This window comes from Melanerpes formicivorus, unplaced genomic scaffold (assembly GCF_026170545.1).
Source record: "Melanerpes formicivorus ecotype bairdi unplaced genomic scaffold, bMelFor1.0.p_v2 SCAF_127, whole genome shotgun sequence".
Lineage (NCBI taxonomy): Eukaryota > Metazoa > Chordata > Aves > Piciformes > Picidae > Melanerpes > Melanerpes formicivorus.
This window is the reverse complement of record NW_027142479.1, coordinates 565,893-588,197: the sequence shown is the minus strand read 5'-3', so window position 1 is coordinate 588,197 and position 22,305 is coordinate 565,893. Positions and strand designations below refer to the sequence as shown.

The 22,305-nt window shown below is 56.6% G+C and overlaps 1 protein-coding gene across 1 annotated transcript; it reads left to right on the top strand.

Moving 5' to 3' along the window:
* Nucleotides 1–832: 832 nt before the first annotated feature.
* Nucleotides 833–11,838, top strand: LOC137456522 (PHD finger protein 7-like). Its single transcript, XM_068167987.1, is given in 10 exon segments — nucleotides 833–875; nucleotides 9,277–9,368; nucleotides 9,465–9,563; nucleotides 9,900–10,024; nucleotides 10,261–10,434; nucleotides 10,436–10,477; nucleotides 10,479–10,616; nucleotides 10,831–10,944; nucleotides 11,097–11,215; nucleotides 11,381–11,838. Coding segments are annotated over 10 exon segments (1,404 nt in total).
* The last annotated feature ends 10,467 nt before the right edge of the window (nucleotides 11,839–22,305 follow it).

Sequence of the window (22,305 nt, the reverse complement as noted above, 5' to 3'; positions counted from 1 at the left end):
CAGCCTCACTCTCAACAATTTCTTCCTCATCTCCACTCTCAATCTCCTCTCTCCCAGCTCAAAGCCATTGTCCCTCATCCTGGCACTCCCAGCTCTTGGCACAAGTCCCTCCCCAGCTCTCCTGCAGCCCTTCAGGCACTGGAAGGCTGCTCTGAGGTCTCCCTGGAGCCTTTTCTTCTCCAGGCTGAAGAGCCCCAACTGCCTCAGCCTGTCCCCACACAGGAATTAGACACAGGACTCCTCTTTCATTTGGATTTCTTTACTTTTACTCACACATTTCCATTTCTAAGCAATGCACTGCCCTGGGCAGCCTGCTGCAGGCCTTGACAGCCCCAGGCCCATCACTGCAGCCTGTTCAGCCCCCTCTGCAGCCCCTTCCTGACCTCACACAGCTCCACAGCCCTGCCCATGGCCTCCAAAGCTGCCCCACAGCCACTGTCAGGTCTCTGCCCCTGGCATGAGGCTGGCACCGACTCAGAAGCAGTTTATTGCCATAGGAAATGGCTGTCCCTACCCAGGACACATGCAGGAAGGGATGCTGTTGCCATGGTGCCAACAGTGACCTGTGGGGCTGCAGGACGCTGAGCTCAGGGCCTTGGTCTGTTGCACCTGGTGAGGTGAGCAGAGGGCAGGGGAGGGACAGGGCTGGCAAGGGGCTGCTGAGGGAGGACTGGAGCCCAGAGCTCAGAGCTCAGGGCCTGTGCTGCAGGCCCAGCTGTGTCCTGCTGCTCCCTCAGCCCTGTGCTGCTTCTCCCTCAGAGTCAGCAGAGGAGCACTTGGAGGAGAAGCCTCAGCACTGCGGTGTCAGGGACACTCCAAAGGCTCAGCGGTGATGAGTGCCAGGAACGAGATGGCCACCAACCCAAGGCAGCAAGGTGAGGGCAAAGCTTCCCTCACACAGCCTGGCACAGGGCTGCTTGGGCACAAAGTCCTCTGGCAGGCTTCCCCTGGCCCCACAGAAGTGCTCAGCCCTCTGCCATTCACTCTGTCCCCTCCCTTCTTTTCCTCAGCAAGCAGAGCCCAGGCTGGCAGTGGCACAATTAATGGCTGATGGAACCAAAGTCAACCAGCAGCTCAACTCCAAGCCTTCAGTGTCAGCCCAGAGTGTGCCAGGCCCAGCACTTCCAGCTGGGCACCGCTTCCAGCTGCCTCTTCCCACAGCTCTGCATCACCAACAGCCTCAGCACCAGCAGCATGGCAGCAGCAGAGCCCTCCTGCAATGCTCCAGCACCAGCAGGACCAGCACCAGCATCCAGGCAGCACTGGGGCAGTCTCATGGATCTCCAGCACTGCAGATCAGCAGCCCCAGCACCAGCAGGCAGCTGCCATCGATGTCCTCCTGCTCTTGATGTCAGCAGCTGCTCCAGAGCCCTGGGACAGAGCTGCTGCTTTCAGGCAGGGTCTGGTTTAGAGTGATGCTTTTAGAGAACATTCCCAAAAGGAAACTCCACTTCCAGCAGGGCTTTTTGGGCTTATTCCATAGATCACCATAGAATTCCAGGATGCTTTGGGTTGAAAGGGTTTAGTTCCAGTCCTTCTTCCACGGGCAGGGATGCCTCCTACCTCACCAGCTTGCTAAAGGCCCCATCCAGCCTGCCTTTGAATGCTTCCAAGGTTGGACCCTCCACAGCTCCTCTGGCAGCCTTTTCCAGTGCCTCACTTCATACTTGGTCTATTTCCAATCTTATGTTTTCAGTTCTCTGGGTCTGTTTCTTCTCACTTACTGAAGAAAGGAGGCTGTTACAAGGTGGCTTTTCCTGCCTGGTATTTCTGTCTTTGCAATGTTTTCAGTTTATTGAGGTTTTCCCCCTGCTGGAGCTAAGCCACCTCCCTCAGCACCACATCACTGCCTCTTTGAAACACCTCCAGTCCCACCAGCACCCCTTGCCAAGCTCCTCACCAGGGAGAAACCTGAAGGAACACAGCAACACAGCTGGTTTAGAATCAAAGAACTGTTTTGGTTGGATAAGGTCTTTCAGCTCATCCACTCCAACCATTCTCTAACTCTCCCAAGGCTGGGGCTAAGCCATGGCCCTCAGCACCACATCTCTGCCTCTTTGAAACTCCTCCAGGAGTGGAGATTCAACCACCTCCCTGGGCAGCCTCTGCCAGGCTTTGAGAACCCTTTCAGGGAAGAAGTTTCTTCTAATGTCCAACCTAACCCTCCCCTGGGGCAACCTGAGGCCATTTCCTCTCATCCTGTTCGTTCTGCTGCAGTGCTACCCTTGGTCTGGGGGCTCCTGCCCTGCAGCCTGCAGTTCCACACAAAGGACAGGACTCTCTCCCTATCATTGCCACTCCACATGGGGAGACAGCAGGGTGTCAACCGTGGGAGGGTGACCAAGAGAGCTATCTGAGGGATTCCTGCCCTGAATGGGGCTCCAGCTGCTCTTTCTCATTTCAGTGGTGCTCAGAGGGGTAGCACAAGCTGCAGAGGGCCATCAATGTACTCAACACACTTGTCCAGCTCTCCTCTGAGGAGGAATCAGAGAATCACAGCATTGGGGAATGTTAGGGGTTGGAAGGGACCTCTGGAGACCCTCAAGTCCAACCCCTCTGCCAGAGCAGCATCACCCAGGGCAGGTCACACAGGAACACATCCAGGTGGGGTTTGGAAAGTCTCCAGAGAAGACTCCACAACCTCTCTGGGCAGCCTGCTCCAGGCCTCCAGCACCCTCACACCAAAGAAGTTTTACTCCTCAGGTTGAGGTGGATCCTCCTGGGCTCCAGCTTGTACCTGTTGTTCCCTGCACCATCAAAAAGAACCTGGCCCCTTCTCCTTGGCACCCACCCCTCAGATATTTGTAGACATTGAGAAGATCCCTTAAGATAAGGAATGCACTGATTTGGGGCCCAGGGGAAATCTTCAGGGCAGGTAGCAATTCAAAAAATGAAACGAAATGAAACGAAATGAAACGAAATGAAACGAAACGAAACGAAACGAAATGAAACGAAATGAAACGAAATGAAACGAAACGAAATGAAACGAAATGAAATGAAATGAAATGAAATGGAATGGAATGGAATGGAATGGAATGGAATGGAATGGAATGGAATGGAATGGAATGGAATGAAATGAAATGAAATGAAATGGAATGGAATGGAATGGAATGGAATGGAATGAAATGAAATGAAATGAAATGAAATGAAATGAAATGAAATGAAATGAAATGGAATGGAATGGAATGGAATGGAATGAAATGGAATGGAATGGAATGGAATGAAATGGAATGGAATGGAATGGAATGGAATGGAATGGAATGAAATGGAATGGAATGGAATGAAATGAAATGGAATGGAATGGAATGGAATGGAATGGAATGGAATGAAATGAAATGAAATGAAATGAAATGAAATGAAATGAAATGAAATGGAATGGAATGGAATGGAATGGAATGAAATGGAATGGAATGGAATGGAATGAAATGGAATGGAATGGAATGGAATGGAATGGAATGGAATGGAATGGAATGAAATGGAATGGAATGGAATGAAATGAAATGGAATGGAATGGAATGGAATGGAATGAAATGGAATGGAATGGAATGGAATGAAATGGAATGGAATGGAATGGAATGGAATGGAATGGAATGGAATGGAATGGAATGGAATGGAATGAAATGGAATGGAATGGAATGAAATGAAATGGAATGGAATGGAATGGAATGGAATGGAATGAAATGAAATGAAATGAAATGAAATGAAATGAAATGGAATGGAATGGAATGAAATGAAATGAAATGGAATGGAATGAAATTAAATGGAATGGAATGGAATGGAATGGAATGGAATGGAATGGAATGGAATGGAATGAAATGAAATGGAATGGAATGGAATGGAATGGAATGGAATGGAATGAAATGAAATGAAATGGAATGGAATGAAATTAAATGAAATGGAATGGAATGGAATGGAATGGAATGGAATGGAATGGAATGGAATGGAATGAAATGAAATGAAATGGAATGGAATGGAATGGAATGGAATGAAATGAAATGAAATGGAATGGAATGGAATGGAATGAAATGGAATGAAATGAAATGAAATGAAATGGAATGAAATGGAATGGAATGAAATGAAATGGAATGGAATGGAATGGAATGGAATGGAATGAAATGAAATGGAATGGAATGGAATGGAATGAAATGAAATGAAATGAAATGGAATGGAATGGAATGGAATGGAATGGAATGAAATGAAATGAAATGAAATGAAATGAAATGAAATGAAATGAAATGAAATGAAATGAAATGGAATGGAATGAAATGAAATGAAATGGAATGGAATGGAATGGAGTGAAATGAAATGGAATGGAATGGAATGGAATGGAATGGAATGGAATGAAATGAAATGAAATGAAATGGAATGGAATGGAATGAAATTAAATGGAATGGAATGAAATGAAATGAAATGAAATGAAATGAAATGAAATGAAATGAAATGAAATGAAATGGAATGAAATGGAATGGAATGGAATGGAATGGAATGGAATGGAATGGAATGAAATGAAATGGAATGGAATGGAATGGAATGGAATGGAATGGAATGAAATGAAATGAAATGAAATGAAATGAAATGAAATGAAATGAAATGAAATGAAATGAAATGAAATGAAATGAAATGAAATGAAATGGAATGAAATGAAATGGAATGAAATGGAATGAAATGAAATGGAATGAAATGAAATGAAATGGAATGAAATGGAATGGAATGGAATGGAATGGAATGAAATGAAATGAAATGAAATGAAATGAAATGAAATGAAATGGAATGGAATGGAATGGAATGGAATGGAATGGAATGGAATGGAATGGAATGGAATGAAATGGAATGGAATGATGGCTTGATGGCCGCACCCAGAGTGGCTGTCAATGGCTCCATGGCCCAGTGGAGGCCAGTGACAAGCGGAGTCCCTCAGGGATCAGTCCTGGGACCTGTCTTGTTCAACATCTTTGTGGGTGCCATGGACAGTGGCACTGAGTGCACCCTCAGCAAGTTTGCTGATGACACCAAGCTGTGTGGTGCAGCAGACACGCTGGAGGGAAGGGAGGCCATCCAGAGGGACCTTGACAGGCTGGAGAGGTGGGCACAAGCCAACCTCATGAAGTTCAACAAGACCAAGGACAGGGTCCTGCATCTGGGTCGAGGCAATCCCAGGCACAAATACAGGCTGGGCAGTGACTGGCTGGAAAGCAGCCCTGAGGAGAGAGACTTGGGGGTGCTGGTGGACAAAAAGCTCAACAGGAGCTCTCAGTGTGCACTTGCAGCCCGCAAAGCCAATCAGATCCTGGGCTGCATCAGGAGAAGTGTGGCCAGCAGGTCGAGGGAGGTGATCCTCCCCCTCTACTCAGCCCTGGTGAGACCCCACCTGGAGTACTGTGTCCAGTTCTGGAGCCCCTATTACAAGAGGGATGTGGAGGTGCTGGAACGGGTCCAGAGAAGGGCCACAAGGATGATCAGAGGGCTGGAGCACCTCTCCTGTGAGGACAGACTGAAGGAGTTGGGGCTGTTCAGTCTGCAGAAGAGAAGGCTCCGAGGTGACCTCATTGTGGCCTTCCAGTATCTGAAGGGGGCCTACGGGAAGGCTGGGGAAGGACTGCTCAGGATCTCAGGTAGTGACAGGACTAGGGGGAATGGAATGAAGCTGGAGGTGGGGAGATTCAGGCTAGATGTGAGGAGGAGGTTCTTCCCCATGAGAGTGGTGAAACCCTGGAATGGGTTGTCCAGGGAGGTGGTCGAGGCCCTGTCCCTGGGGGTGTTTAAGCCCAGGCTGGATGAGGCTCTGGCCAGCCTGATCTAGTGTGGGGTGTCCCTGCCCATGGCAGGGGGGTTGGAACTAGATGATCCTTGTGGTCCCTTCCAACCCTGAATGAAACTATGAAACCATGAAACTATGAAATGAAATGAAATGAAATGAAATGAAATGAAATGAAATGAAATGAGCTATTTGCTGTTTGTGTTCCTTGGGACAAAGCCCAGCAGGCCTGGGGGGACCTTTCCTAAGTTCACTCCCTGGACAAGGCTCAGGGATCAGGATTAGAGATTCACAGTGAAGCACCTTGGGGCTGGTTAATTCACAAGGACAAAACAAGGAGTCTGCAGATAAGTTGCCTTTTCCTTCCATCCCAGAATACTCCTGCTGAGCAGCTGTGGCTCTGGCTCTACTTGGCAACACTAATACAATTCAGCTGGCAATGAGGCTCCGCTTTGCTTCTGCCTTGCAAAGTCTCTCACTTCACACAACTGGAGCATTTGGCTCTGTTCAGTCCCATCCTTGTTCCTTTCCTCTGCAGGCCTACAGGAGAAGCCAAAGACACAGCTTCAGACATCACTGCCAGCCCTGGAGCAGAGGCCTTGCCCTGCTCCAGTTTGCTGGGAGATGCAGCTGTGGGTGAGCAGGGAGGGGCAAGCGGAGCTGCTGCTTTCAGTGGATCCAAACACAGCACCCACGGAGGGCTCACAAAAGCTCTGGGCATGAGGCAGGGACTGGGAGGAAAACAGAAAATATCTCAAAGCAGCCCAGAAGAACTTCCTGCCCCCCAAGCACCCATCCAGCAAGGCAATCCCTACACATCCTTCCCTCTTCTCCCTCCCTCAGTCCCTCCTCTAGCCCAGGGGCTCCAGGACCTTCCCCAGCCTCGCTGCCTTGCTCTGGACAGGTTCCAGCCCTCAATGTCCTTGCTGGAGTGAGGGCCCAGAGCTGAACACAGCACTCGAGGTGTGACCTCCCCAGTGCTGAGCACAGGGGGATGGGCACCTCCTGTCCCTGCTGCCTGCTCCTGTGTGACCCAAGCCAGGATGCCATTGGCTTTCTCAGCCACCTGGGCACTGCAGGCTCATGGTCAGTGACTGCCAACCATCATCCCCAGGTCTCTCTCCTAGTTGCAGCTTTCCAACCACACCTCCCCAGGTCTGTATCTTACCAGAAGAACTGGCAAAGAAATGATTGCTTTAAAAAGCTAAGCAAGGATTATGGTTACTGCTTGGCCAGGGAGCTCCTGTGGCTTGTGGCATGAGCAAAACACTGCTCTGGGCCTTGCCTTCTCCAAGCCCCCTCTTTGTGAGGGGAAGCATTGAATTTGCTTTTCCACCTGCCCAGCTAGAACAGAGATTTTCTGGGAGCCAAACAGAGGCAAAAGAGATTGTCTGGGAAGATAAAGAGGGCACAGACTGAACGAGCAGGAAACTGAAGGGGGACTGAGACTTCAACACACCAAGTAAACAAAACCGTTTCTATTTCATGCCTTGAGAGGAGAAGGAAGAGCTTCAGGACCTGTGGAGGTCCTTGTTCATGGAGAGTGATCTGTGAAATGTGGAGGCTCTCCACAACATCTGGGAGGAGAAGTTTTGATCCAAATTCAGCAGGTTTGGTTCCCCTCTACCAGCCACTGCTGACAGCCAACGACAGAGCCCTTTCACAGATGGAGAAGCAAAACAAGCAGAGGGTTTACCCCAGGTCCCACACTCCTTGTGGAGAAAGGTCCTTAAACTCTGGCCAGCTGGAGCCCTCCCTAGGACCTGCTCCACTGCCTCCCAGCCCTACAGTTAGCAGCTGAGTTGCAGGAAGGAACACGATTGAAGCTTCTCCTCCATTAAAGCTCTCTGATTGATGGACTGACAGCAAGGAGGCTGACAGCAACCTATGGGCTGAAGTTTCTTGGCAGTAGAAGAGACAGGAAACACCTCTCAGTGCCAGGAAGCCAGCAGCAGGGCAGTCCCTGTGAGCCAGAGGGTCCCCACCCCAGCATGTGCTTGTCCTTAAAGAGGCATCTGGCTGCTGGTGCTGGAAAGCTGAACTGCTCTGTCCTCAGCCCCACACAGGAAAGCTCTTACAGCAGAGGCATTGAGCACAGCTCACAGTCCTAGAATGGCTTAGGTAGGAAGGGACCTCAGGGATTGTCTACTCCAACCCCCCCTCTCATGGGCAGGGACACCTTTCAGCTAGACTTGGTTGCCCAGGGCCTCATCCAATCTGCACAACCCATTCCAGGCTCTCACCAGCCTCCTGCTGAAGAACTTCCTCACCCCCAGTCTAGCCCTGCTCTGCCTCAGCTTCAAACCATTCCCCCTTGGCCTGACTCCAGACACCCTGGAGAAAACTCCCTCTGCAGCAATCCTGCAGAATGCCTTCAGGTATTGCAAGGCTGCTCTAAGGTCTCCCTGGAGTCTCCTCCTCTCCAGGCTGAACACCCCCAGGGTGCTCAGGGTCAGAGGATGTGGATCTCGGCGACAGAGACTAAGCTCTGGAGCTCTGCTGGACAGCGCAGTGCTGCTGCCCCTTGGCTCCACATCCCCAGGAGGCTGGTTGCTTTTCTTCCCAGCTCCCAAGACAGGAAGGGGCCAGGGCTGTGCCAGGCCAGGGGCTGCCGCTGAACTCCTCAGCCTCCACTTGCCATGAGGCTGGCTTCAGCTAGAGGGGGAGTGGGAGACAGGGTAGGGGGGAGGCAAGGGACTCCCTGCAGCTGCCCCATTTCTCCATCAGACCACCTGCATGGGAGAGTGCTGAGGCAGTTGAAGGCCTCCTGACAAGGCCATGCAGGCTGTGCCCTTCAGCCTCCTGCTTCTCTTTGCAGCTGCCAATGGCAGCTCTGAGCCGGCTGCCCCCCGCAGTGCCAGCCAGGCAGGGCTGGGAAGTTTCCACCTTTCCCTGGCCCCTGAGCTCAGCAGGTGGAATTGCTCCTCTTTCTTGCCTTGATGGAAGACAGAAGCAGCAGCCCCAGCTCTGGCAAGCAGGGGGCTCCTGGGCCACCTCAGGGCTGCTGGGCAACGGTGTGGTGGCCAGGGGTGGGGTGCGTCCAGGAGAGTGCTGATGGCACAATGGCCACGGTGACCTGTGGAGATGGCCTAGAAAAGGGAGCACTGTGCTCAGGGCCTTGGTCAGTTGCACCTGGTGAGGTGAGCAGAGGGCAGGGGAGGGACAGGACTGGCAGGGGGCTGCTGAGGGAGGACTGGAGCCCAGAGCTCAGAGCTCAGGGCCTGTGCTGCAGGCCCAGCTGTGTCCTGCTGCTCCCTCAGCCCTGTGCTGCTTCTCCCTCAGAGTCAGCAGAGGAGCACTTGGAGGAGAAGCCTCAGCACTGCGGTGTCAGGGACACTCCAAAGGCTCAGCGGTGACGAGTGCCAGGAAGGAGATGGCCACCAACCCAAGGCAGCAAGGTGAGGGCAAAGCTTCCCTCACACAGCCTGGCACAGGGCTGCTTGGGCACAAAGTCCTCTGGCAGGCTTCCCCTGGCCCCACAGAAGTGCTCAGCCCTCTGCCATTCACTCTGTCCCCTGCAGCCTGCCAGCTGTGCCTGCAGGCAGAGCTGGACCCCGAACTCTATGGATGGAAGAGACAGCAGGACGGGCTGTGTGTCCATGACTGCTGCCTGGTGAGTGCCTCAGGGGCTCCCTCCTGCCCTCCCACAGCCTGGCCCTGCCACACTCTCCTCAGCAGCTCCTTCTCTGCTCTCTCTTCTCTCCTACAGTACTTTGCCAGTGACCTTTATGCTGTCGTTTCCGTACCAGGCTGGGTGGGCTACTGCTTCTCTCATATCCAAAGAGTAATCAACAATGCAGCACAGAAGGTGAGGACCTGGCAAAACCAGGGAGATTGGTGCCAGGAGAGGTTTCACAGTAGCACAGTATCACAGTGCAGTGGAGGTTGGAAGGGTCTAAGCCCTGCTTGAGTCCAAGCCCAAGGACTGCAGGAGCTCAGCCAAGAGCCCAAGAAAGCAAGCCCAGCCCTTCCCAGCAGCTCTGGGGCAAAAGTCTTGCTGCCAGCAGCTGCACAGAGGCTCATGTGCCAGGCGGAGCTGGGGCTGTCCACAGCAGTGGGGATCTACGGCACCCTGCCAAGGGGCGAGGGGCTGGCTGTGGAGGTGCTGAGCAGATGCTGATGGAGGCTGCTGTGCTCTTCCCAGATCTGCTGTGTCTGTGGCAGGAGTGGAGCTACCATCGACTGCTGGGAGTTGAGCTGTGGGCGAAGCTTCCACCTGCCCTGCGCCCTGCGGGGTGAATGCATCACTCAATACTTCGACTGCTTCAGGTAAGCGCTGAGGGCCCTGCCCAGGGAGGCTCCTCACCTTCCCTCCCCTTCCTGCCAGCTTCAGGCAAACCAGAAAGGAGCCTGCTGGGCCTCTGCCCAAGGCCAGGCACAGGCACAGGCACAGGCAGAGCTGGCCGAGCCCTGGGGCTCCTTCACACCTCCTCTGCCATCCTCCTCAGCAGCAGGGAAGGAGCCAGCACCACACAGCTTGCCCAGCCCTTTGCTCTTCCCCACAGTGGCTTCTGCTCCCAGCACCGCCCACAGCAGGCGGTGGACAGGGACCCAGAGCCCCACACCGACTGCCTGCTCTGCTTAGAGGCTGTGGATGACAGCAAGTCCTACAGCACCATGGGATGCCCAGCGTGCCAGCACGCCTGGTTCCACAGGCGTTGCATCCAGGTACCAGCTGCCCCCTCAGCCCAGGGGCACGGCAGGGTCTCGGCAGCACCAGGGCCTCCCTCATGCTCCTCCTCTTCCTCCTGCAGGGCCATGCGCTGCGTGCTGGCATTTCAGCTTTCCAGTGCCTGCTCTGCAGGGACAAAGAGCTGTTCCAGCAGGAAATGCTCAGGATGGGCATCCGCATCCCCAGCAGGTTGGTTGCTTTTCTCCACAGCTCACAAGCAAGGAGGGTGCCAGGGCTGTGCCAGGCCGGGGGCTACCCATGCGCTCCTCAGCCTCCACTGTCTCATGAGGCTGGCTTCAGCTCCAGGGGGAGTGGGAAACGGGGCAGGGGGCAGGCAAGGGACACCCTGCACCTGCCCCATGCTGGGCCAGCAAGCACTCAGCAACTTTCCTTTCTCCATCAGACCACCTGCATGGGAGACTGCTGAGGCAGTGGAAAGCCTCCTGGCAAGGCACAGCCGGTGCGATGCCAGCCAGTGCCTGTGCCCAGCTGGCAGGGAACGGGCAGAGGTCGAGGGGTAAGTCCCCAACACTGCACCTCAGGCCCCTGCACAAGGGCTGTGTCTGGCCTAGGGCTCAAAGCAGAAGCTGCAAGATGCAGAGCCCTGCTGGACACTGCCCTGCTGCTGTCACTTTGTCCTCCCAGCCAGCAACCCCTTTGCTTCCCCAGGCCCTGGCAGCTGCTTCTGTGCAGCTCCTGTGCTGCTGAAGGAAGCCACAGGAACTGCTCCAGCCTGAGGGACGATGCAGACAGCTGGGAGTGCCAAGGCTGTGCTGGCCCCAGCACTGGTAAGAACCAGAGCCCTGGGGTGCCCCTGGGCTGCTGTCCTGGCACTGAGTGCCCAGGCTGGCTTGGCAGAGCCCCTCTGCTGCAGCAGGGCCGGGGCACTGCTCTGGCCTGGCCTGCCGCAGCCATGCAGGCTGTGCTCTTCACCCTCCTGCTTCTCTTTGCAGCTTCCAACGCCAGCTGTGAGACTGCTGCCCCCAGCTGTGCCAGCCAGGCCGGATCGGGGCCTCTGCAGAGGTGCGCAGGGCCCGAGGGCAGCAGCCGCTGTGCCGCCCCTGGGCCCATGTGGGTGCGAGTCGGCTCCCGCCTGCAGCGCCGCGCCCAGGACCAAGCCTACAGCCGGCCCCGGAGATGCCAGCAGGGCAGCCGAGCCACAGCCCCCATGGCAGGGAGCAGCCCCCGCAGCCAGGCAGCGCCGGCACTGCCCCGCAGCTCGCTGCCCCCCCAGGCCGGCAGCCCCCGCAGCGCCAGCCGGCTGCCAGCGGCAGCTGCCTCCAGCTCCCCAGCAGCTGCCAGCTGCAGCTGCCCCAGCTCTGCCAGGCCCGTGCGGGGCACACGCCGCTGCAGCTTGCGCCGTCACACCGCAAATCCTTACAGCCGGCCCGGACAGCGCCCAGGCACCTGAGCTGTGCTGGCCCCGAGGGATGCCCCCGTTCCCCCTGTCCTGGAAGAGGCCTTAGCAAGCCAGGTAAATCCAGCTGCCCACTGCCCTTTCTCCTCCCTCCCTGCTGCAGGCTCCAGGTTTAAGGTCGAGAAGCCAACAGGCAGGGACCCTTGAGGCTGCCTGGGGGTGCTGGAAGCCAGAGCCCGAGCCTCACCTTTCAGAGAGGCAACTGCACGTGTCAGAGGCTGTTGGAGGTGTGTGCAGCCTGCTGCCAGGCAGCATTTTGACCCGGCTGGCTGGATGTGAGCAGGTGATCTGCCCTTGGGCCGTTGGGATTTCAACACGGGCATTGAGAGAGGATGAGTTGAGAGCCCAGCCCCTGCTCGTTCATGGGATTCCAGAGGGTTACAAGCACCTGCTTTGTGCTCCTGTCTTCAGGGCAATTAGCCTCTTTTCTTCGAGCAGCACCGTGTTGGAGTCACAGATCTCTGCCACAGCAGAGTGCTCTCTCCTCTCTGTCTCCCTTCCTCCAATTTTGGATGATTCCTGCCTTTTGCATTACAAATTGCAACTCAGAGTATCCCCTCATCCAGCAAAGGTTTTGGTGACCAACAGCTCAGCGGGTCCTGAGTAACTCACTGTCCTGAAGGGACAAAATCCTCAAAAATGCCCTGAGCCAGACACTGAGGCAGGAGCCAGGAGGTCTGTGTTGTCAGGAGATTGCCCACGTTGCCCAGGCTTGCCTGATCCAGACGAGGAGGGCAATAGTAGGGTGACTCTGAACATGCTCTGCCTATGGCCACTTAGCTCTGGCTATTAGAAGGAAAGAACAGAAAGTTGTTGGGTGGCAGGGAGGACAATTTATTAGTGAGGTGCTGTTGCCTATAATGTTGATCAGAATGGGGAAGAAGTGGAGAAGGAAAAGAGGCAGAAAAAGGAGCAGAGGAAGAATGAAATGGAAGCAGGAGCGAGGGCAGAAGCTGCTGTACAGGCAGCTGAGCTGGCTCCATGAGGAAAGAATGAGGTGCTTGGAGAAGAGGAGGCTGCAGTTCTATCAAGGCAGGGATAAAGGATGTGGATCTCAGTGACAGAGACTAAGATCTGGAGCTCTGCTGGACAGCGCAGTGCTGCTGCCACTTGGCTCCACATCCCCAGGAGGTTGGTTGCTTTTCTTCACAGCTCACAAGCAAGGAGGGTGCCAGGGCTGTGCCAGGCCGGGGGCTACCCATGCGCTCCTCAGCCTCCACTGTCTCATGAGGCTGGCTTCAGCTGCAGGGGGAGTGGGAAACGGGGCAGGGGGCAGGCAAGGGACACCCTGCAGCTGCCCCATGCTGGGCTAGCAAGCACTCAACAACTTTCCTTTCTCCATCAGACCACCTGCATGGGAGACTGCTGAGGCAGTGGAAAGCCTCCTGGCAAGGCACAGCCGGTGCGATGCCAGCCAGTGCCTGTGCCCAGCTGGCAGGGAACGGGCAGAGGTCGAGGGGTAAGTCCCCAACACTGCACCTCAGGCCCCTGCACAAGGGCTGTGTCTGGCCTAGGGCTCAAAGCAGAAGCTGCAAGATGCAGAGCCCTGCTGGACACTGCCCTGCTGCCGTCACAGCCGGCCCCGGAGATGCCACCAGGGCAGCCGAGCCACAGCCCCCATGGCAGGGAGCAGCCCCCACAGCCAGGCAGCCCTGTGCTGCTTCTCCCTCAGAGTCAGCAGTGGAGCACTTGGAGGAGAAGCCTCAGCACTGTGGTGTCAGGGACACTCCAAAGGCTCAGCGGTGACGAGTGCCAGGAACGGGATGGCCACCAACCCAAGCAGCAAGGTGAGGGCAAAGCTTCCCTCACACAGCCTGGCACAGGGCTGCTTGGGCACAAAGTCCTCTGGCAGGCTTCCCCTGGCCCCACAGAAGTGCTCAGCCTGCTGCCATTCACTCTGTCCCCTCCCTTCTTTTCCTCAGCAAGCAGAGCCCAGGCTGGCAGTGGCACAATTAATGGCTGATGGAACCAAAGTCAACCAGCAGCTCAACTCCAAGCCTTCAGTGCCAGCCCAGAGTGTGCCAGGCCCAGCACTTCCAGCTGGGCACCGCTTCCAGCTGGCTCTTCCCACAGCTCTGCATCACCGACAGCCTCAGCACCAGCAGCATGGCAGCAGGAGAGCCCTCCTGCAATGCTCCAGCACCAGCAGGACCAGCACCAGCATCCAGGCAGCACTGGGGCAGTCTCATGGATCTCCAGCACTGCAGATCAGCAGCCCCAGCACCAGCAGGCAGCTGCCATCGATGTCCTCCTGCTCTTGATGTCAGCAGCTGCTCCAGAGCCCTGGGACAGTGCTGCTGCTTTCAGGCAGGGTCTGGTTTAGAGTGATGCTTTTAGAGAACATTCCCAAAAGGAAACTCCACTTCCAGCAGGGCTTTTTGGGCTTATTCCATAGATCACCATAGAATTCCAGGATGCTTTGGGTTGAAAGGGTTTAGTTCCAGTCCTTCTTCCACAGGCAGGGATGCCTCCTACCTCACCAGCTTGCTAAAGGCCATCAATGTACTCAACACACTTGTCCAGCTCTCCTCTGAGGAGAAATCAGAGAATCACAGCATTGGGGAATGTTAGGGGTTGGAAGGGACCTCTGGAGACCATCAAGTCCAACCCCTCTGCCATTGCAGCATCACCCAGGGCAGGTCACACAGGAACACATCCAGGTGGGGTTTGGAAAGTCTCCAGAGAAGACTCCACAACCTCTCTGGGCAGCTGTGAGAGATTAAAAGTTTGTCTCTCTTGGTGTGACTCAACAAAGGTAAAATCACTTGCTGCTTGCCCAGACAATTGCTGATATGTGTTGGGCAGAGCCACTGGAAGGAAGGTGCAAAGACCAATCCTGGCTGCAGATCAGCTTGTGATTGCATCGTGATAACACTGGACTACAGCAATGGACCCAAGGACCCAGCCATCATGCCTTTAGGGCAAGATCATCTCCACCCATCAAGTCCCCTGGGAAGGGTGACACAATGGATTCACCACCAGTTTCCTGATGTGTAAGGAGTGTGGGGGCTTGTCTGGATGAGGAGGAGGAGGAGGCGGAGGCCACCCCACCCCCATCCAGATCTCTTGCCCAAACACACAGAAATGCACAGAAGGATTTCCGGGGGAACGATACCTGGACATTTACCTAAGGATGATTTCCTGCCCCTGGAATTCCTGAGGGACAATGCTTGGACACATACCTAAGGACTAAAAGCTGTATGAAAGACTGGAGCCACTACTGGCTTGTGGGGAGAAAAACGGAGATGAAGGAAAACAGAGGAGACAGAGCATGGCGCTGAGAAGGGAAAGCCGGGACAATGCTGCTCCGGAGAAGAGAGGCTGCCCAGAGGACCACAGCTCCTCTCCAGCCAGAGCCTCAGCAGCCTTTCTCTACAGACCCAGGCTGCCCAGAGGACCACAGCTCCTCTCCAGCCAGAGCCTCAGCAGCCTTTCTCTACAGACCCAGGCTGCCCAGAGGACCACAGCTCTTCTCCAGCCAGAGCCTCAGCAGCCTTTCTCTACAGACCCAGGCTGCCCAGAGGACCACAGCTCTTCTCCAGCCAGAGCCTCAGCAGCCTTTCTCTACAGACCCAGGCTGCCCAGAGGACCACAGCTCCTCTCCAGCCAGAGCCTCAGCAGCCTTTATCTACAGACCCAGGCTGCCCAGAGGACCACAGCTCTTCTCCAGTCAAAGCCTCAGCACTCTTCCTGTACCAACCCAACATCTCCTGCAGCATCTTTCCTCCACAGACTCAAACTGTCTTGGGGGGTGTGAGGGGTGTGGTAATACAATTCCTTTCCTCTTCTCTCTCTCTTCTCTCTCTCCCTCTCTCTTTTCTCCCTCTCCCCTTCTTATGACCACTTTATTTATGTAATAAATAATCTAGCTGTTGATACTTTGGCCTCCTTTGTGCCTCTAATTTCACAACAGGAGAATGTTTAAAAGAACTGTGTCTCCGGACCGAGGCAGGGTTGGAACTGGCTGATCCTTGAGGTCCCTTCCAACCCCAACAATTCTGTGATTGCAAAACAGTTTTGCAGTTTAGGCTGGATGCGAGGAAGAAATTCTTCACAGAGAGATTGGCCACTGGGATGTGCTGCCCAGGGAGGTGGTGGAGTCCCCAGCCCTGGAGGTGTTCAAGAAGAGCCTGGATGAGGCCCTTGGTGCCATGGTCTCGTTGATTTGTTAGGGTTGGGTGATAGGTTGGACTTGATGAGCTTGAAGGTCTTTTCCAACCTGGTTAATTCTGTGATGCTGTGATTGATCAATGTTACTGCAAAGGCACCTTCAGCATCTGGCTACGACCATGAGGTGCTGGATGCTGTGCTCAGAGCAGGATCCTTGCTGCTGAAAGCAGCACTCACAGTGCCCAAGGCAAGCCAGGACACAGAAGGGACCGTGAAGAGCAGCAGTGGAAATGATCTTAGCAGAGCTCCAAAGCCCTTAGAATCATAGAATCATTGAGTTGTCAGGGGTGGAAGGGACCTCAAGGATCATCCAGTTCCAAGCCCCTACCATGGGCAGGGACACCTCCCATCAGGCCAGGTTTCTCAAGGCCTCATCCAGCCTGGCCTTCACCACCTCCAAGCAGGAGGCAGCCACAGCCTCCCTGGGCAACCTGTGCCAGTGTCTCCCCAGCCTCACTCTCAACAATTTCTTCCTCATCTCCACTCTCAATCTCCTCTCTCCCAGCTCAAAGCCATTGTCCCTCATCCTGGCACTCCCAGCTCTTGGCACAAGTCCCTCCCCAGCTCTCCTGCAGCCCTTCAGGCACTGGAAGGCTGCTCTGAGGTCTCCCTGGAGCCTTTTCTTCTCCAGGCTGAAGAGCCCCAACTGCCTCAGCCTGTCCCCACACAGGAATTAGACACAGGACTCCTCTTTCATTTGGATTTCTTTAGTTTTATTCACACATTTCAATTTCCAAGCAATGCACTGCCCTGGGCAGCCTGCTGCAGGCCTTGACAGCCCCAGGCCCATCACTGCAGCCTGTTCAGCCCCCTCTGCAGCCCCTTCCTGCCCTCACACAGCTCCACATCCCTGCCCATGGCCTCCAAAGCTGCCCCACAGCCACTGTCAGGTCTCTGCCCCTGGCATGAGGCTGGCACCGACTCAGAAGCAGTTTATTGCCATAGGAAATGGCTGTCCCTACCCAGGACACATGCAGGAAGGGATGCTGTTGCCATGGTGCCAAGAGTGACCTGTGGGGCTGCAGGACGCTGGGCTCAGGGCCTTGGTCTGTTGCACCTGGTGAGGTGAGCAGAGGGCAGGGGAGGGACAGGGGCTGGCAAGGGGCTGCTGAGGGAGGACTGGAGCCCAGAGCTCAGAGCTCAGGGCCTGTGCTGCAGGCCCAGCTGTGTCCTGCTGCTCCCTCTGATTGATGGACTGACAGCAAGGAGGCTGACAGCAACCTATGGGCTGAAGTTTCTTGGCAGCAGAAGAGACAGGAAACACCTCTCAGTGCCAGGAAGCCAGCAGCAGGGCAGTCCCTGTGAGCCAGAGGGTCCCCACCCCAGCATGTGCTTGTCCTTAAAGAGGCATCTGGCTGCTGGTGCTGGAAAGCTGAACTGCTCTGTCCTCAGCCCCACACAGGAAAGCTCTTACAGCAGAGGCATTGAGCACAGCTCACAGTCCTGGAATGGCTTAGGTAGGAAGGGACCTCAGGGATTGTCTACTCCAACCCCCCCTCTCATGGGCAGGGACACCTTTCAGCTAGACTTGGTTGCCCAGGGCCTCATCCAATCTGCACAACCCATTCCAGGCTCTCACCAGCCTCCTGCTGGAGAACTTCCTCACCCCCAGTCTAGCCCTGCTCTGCCTCAGCTTCAAACCATTCCCCCTTGGCCTGACTCCAGACACCCTCGAGAAAACTCCCTCTGCAGCAATCCTGCAGAATGCCTTCAGGTATTGCAAGGCTGCTCTAAGGTCTCCCTGGAGTCTCCTCCTCTCCAGGCTGGACACCCCCAGGGTGCTCAGGGTCAGAGGATGTGGATCTCGGCGACAGAGACTGAGCTCTGGAGCTCTGCTGGACAGCGCAGTGCTGCTGCCCCTTGGCTCCACATCCCCAGGAGGCTGGTTGCTTTTCTTCCCAGCTCCCAAGACAGGAAGGGGCCAGGGCTGTGCCAGGCCAGGGGCTGCCGCTGAACTCCTCAGCCTCCACTTGCCATGAGGCTGGCTTCAGCTAGAGGGGGAGTGGGAAAGAGGGTAGGGGGGAGGCAAGGGACTCCCTGCAGCTGCCCCATTTCTCCATCAGACCACCTGCATGGGAGAGTGCTGAGGCAGTTGAAGGCCTCCTGACAAGGCCATGCAGGCTGTGCCCTTCAGCCTCCTGCTTCTCTTTGCAGCTGCCAATGGCAGCTCTGAGCCGGCTGCCCCCCGCAGTGCCAGCCAGGCAGGGCTGGGAAGTTTCCACCTTTCCCTGGCCCCTGAGCTCAGCAGGTGGAATTGCTCCTCTTTCTTGCCTTGATGGAAGACAGAAGCAGCAGCCCCAGCTCTGGCAAGCAGGGGGCTCCTGGGCCACCTCAGGGCTGCTGGGCAACTGTGTGGTGGCCAGGGGTGGGGTGCGTCCAGGAGAGTGCTGATGGCACAATGGCCACGGTGACCTGTGGAGATGGCCTAGAAAAGGGAGCACTGTGCTCAGGGCCTTGGTCAGTTGCACCTGGTGAGGTGAGCAGAGGGCAGGGGAGGGACAGGACTGGCAGGGGGCTGCTGAGGGAGGACTGGAGCCCAGAGCTCAGAGCTCAGGGCCTGTGCTGCAGGCCCAGCTGTGTCCTGCTGCTCCCTCAGCCCTGTGCTGCTTCTCCCTCAGAGTCAGCAGAGGAGCACTTGGAGGAGAAGCCTCAGCACTGCGGTGTCAGGGACACTCCAAAGGCTCAGCGGTGACGAGTGCCAGGAACGAGATGGCCACCAACCCAAGGCAGCAAGGTGAGGGCAAAGCTTCCCTCACACAGCCTGGCACAGGGCTGCTTGGGCACAAAGTCCTCTGGCAGGCTTCCCCTGGCCCCACAGAAGTGCTCAGCTCTCTGCCATTCACTCTGTCCCCTGCAGCCTGCCAGCTGTGCCTGCAGGCAGAGCTGGACCCCGAACTCTATGGATGGAAGAGACAGCAGGACGGGCTGTGTGTCCATGACTGCTGCCTGGTGAGTGCCTCAGGGGCTCCCTCCTGCCCTCCCACAGCCTGGCCCTGCCACACTCTCCTCAGCAGCTCCTTCTCTGCTCTCTCTTCTCTCCTACAGTACTTTGCCAGTGACCTTTATGCTGTCGTTTCCGTACCAGGCTGGGTGGGCTACTGCTTCTCTCATATCCAAAGAGTAATCAACAATGCAGCACAGAAGGTGAGGACCTGGCAAAACCAGGGAGATTGGTGCCAGGAGAGGTTTCACAGTAGCACAGTATCACAGTGCAGTGGAGGTTGGAAGGGTCTAAGCCCTGCTTGAGTCCAAGCCCAAGGACTGCAGGAGCTCAGCCAAGAGCCCAAGAAAGCAAGCCCAGCCCTTCCCAGCAGCTCTGGGGCAAAAGTCTTGCTGCCAGCAGCTGCACAGAGGCTCATGTGCCAGGCGGAGCTGGGGCTGTCCACAGCAGTGGGGATCTACGGCACCCTGCCAAGGGGCGAGGGGCTGGCTGTGGAGCTGCTGAGCAGATGCTGATGGAGGCTGCTGTGCTCTTCCCAGATCTGCTGTGTCTGTGGCAGGAGTGGAGCTACCATCGACTGCTGGGAGTTGAGCTGTGGGCGAAGCTTCCACCTGCCCTGTGCCCTGCGGGGTGAATGCATCACTCAATACTTCGACTGCTTCAGGTAAGCGCTGATGGCCCTGCACAGGGAGGCTCCTCACCTTCCCTCCCCTTCCTGCCAGCTTCAGGCAAACCAGAAAGGAGCCTGCTGGGCCTCTGCCCAAGGCCAGGCACAGGCACAGGCACAGGCACAGGCAGAGCTGGCCGAGCCCTGGGGCTCCTTCACCCCTCCTCTGCCATCCTCCTCAGCAGCAGGGAAGGAGCCAGCACCACACAGCTTGCCCAGCCCTTTGCTCTTCCCCACAGTGGCTTCTGCTCCCAGCACCGCCCACAGCAGGCGGTGGACAGGGACCCAGAGCCCCACACCGACTGCCTGCTCTGCTTAGAGGCTGTGGATGACAGCAAGTCCTACAGCACCATGGGATGCCCAGCGTGCCAGCACGCCTGGTTCCACAGGCGTTGCATCCAGGTACCAGCTGCCCCCGCAGCCCAGGGGCACGGCAGGGTCTTGGCAGCACCAGGGCCTCCCTCATGCTCCTCCTGTTCCTCCTGCAGGGCCATGCGCTGCGTGCTGGCATTTCAGCTTTCCAGTGCCTGCTCTGCAGGGACAAAGAGCTGTTCCAGCAGGAAATGCTCAGGATGGGCATCCGCATCCCCAGCAGGTTGGTTGCTTTTCTCCACAGCTCACAAGCAAGGAGGGTGCCAGGGCTGTGCCAGGCCGGGGGCTACCCATGCGCTCCTCAGCCTCCACTGTCTCATGAGGCTGGCTTCAGCTCCAGGGGGAGTGGGAAACGGGGCAGGGGGCAGGCAAGGGACACCCTGCAGCTGCCCCATGCTGGGCCAGCAAGCACTCAGCAACTTTCCTTTCTCCATCAGACCACCTGCATGGGAGACTGCTGAGGCAGTGGAAAGCCTCCTGGCAAGGCACAGCCGGTGCGATGCCAGCCAGTGCCTGTGCCCAGGCGGCAGGGAACGGGCAGAGCTCGAGGGGTAAGTCCCCAACACTGCACCTCAGGCCCCTGCACAAGGGCTGTGTCTGGCCTAGGGCTCAAAGCAGAAGCTGCAAGATGCAGAGCCCTGCTGGACACTGCCCTGCTGCTGTCACTTTGTCCTCCCAGCCAGCAACCCCTTTGCTTCCCCAGGCCCTGGCAGCTGCTTCTGTGCAGCTCCTGTGCTGCTGAAGGAAGCCACAGGAGCTGCTCCAGCCTGAGGGACGATGCAGACAGCTGGGAGTGCCAAGGCTGTGCTGGCCCCAGCACTGGTAAGAACCAGAGCCCTGGGGTGCCCCTGGGCTGCTGTCCTGGCACTGAGTGCCCAGGCTGGCTTGGCAGAGCCCCTCTGCTGCAGCAGGGCCGGGGCACTGCTCTGGCCTGGCCTGCCGCAGCCATGCAGGCTGTGCTCTTCACCCTCCTGCTTCTCTTTGCAGCTTCCAACGCCAGCTGTGAGACTGCTGCCCCCAGCTGTGCCAGCCAGGCCGGATCGGGGCCTCTGCAGAGCTGCGCAGGGCCCGAGGGCAGCAGCCGCTGTGCCGCCCCTGGGCCCATGTGGGTGCGAGTCGGCTCCCGCCTGCAGCGCCGCGCCCAGGACCAAGCCTACAGCCGGCCCCGGAGATGCCAGCAGGGCAGCCGAGCCACAGCCCCCATGGCAGGGAGCAGCCCCCGCAGCCAGGCAGCGCCGGCACTGCCCCGCAGCTCGCTGCCCCCCCAGGCCGGCAGCCCCCGCAGCGCCAGCCGGCTGCCAGCGGCAGCTGCCTCCAGCTCCCCAGCAGCTGCCAGCTGCAGCTGCCCCAGCTCTGCCAGGCCCGTGCGGGGCACACGCCGCTGCAGCTTGCGCCGTCACACCGCAAATCCTTACAGCCGGCCCGGACAGCGCCCAGGCACCTGAGCTGTGCTGGCCCCGAGGGATGCCCCCGTTCCCCCTGTCCTGGAAGAGGCCTTAGCAAGCCAGGTAAATCCAGCTGGCCACTGCCCTTTCTCCTCCCTCCCTGCTGCAGGCTCCAGCTTTGAGGTCGAGAAGCCAACAGGCAGGGACCCTTGAGGCTGCCTGGGGGTGCTGGAAGCCAGAGCCCGAGCCTCACCTTTCAGAGAGGCAACTGCACGTGTCAGAGCCTGTTGGAGGTGTGTGCAGCCTGCTGCCAGGCAGCATTTTGACCCGGCTGGCTGGATTTGAGCAGGTGATCTGCCCTTGGGCCGTTGGGATTTCAACACGGGCATTGAGAGAGGATGAGTTGAGAGCCCAGCCCCTGCTCGTTCATGGGATTCCAGAGGGTTACAAGCACCTGCTTTGTGCTCCTGTCTTCAGAGCAATTAGCCGCTTTTGTTCGAGCAGCACCGTGTTGGAGTCACAGCCAAGAGCCCAAGAAAGCAAGCCCAGCCCTTCCCAGCAGCTCTGGGGCAAAAGTCTTGCTGCCAGCAGCTGCACAGAGGCTCATGTGCCAGGCGGAGCTGGGGCTGTCCACAGAAGTGGGGATCTACGGCACCCTGCCAAGGGGCGAGGGGCTGGCTGTGGAGGTGCTGAGCAGATGCTAATGGAGGCTGCTGTGCTCTTCCCAGATCTGCTGTGTCTGTGGCAGGAGTGGAGCTACCATCGACTGCTGGGAGTTGAGCTGTGGGCGAAGCTTCCATCTGCCCTGCGCCCTGCGGGGTGAATGCATCACTCAGTACCTCTGCATGGCAGCTCTGGAGCCCTGGAGGCCCTCCCTGACCTCGACTGCTGTTTGCAAGCAGTTTTCTCCAGCCCGCACAGCTGTA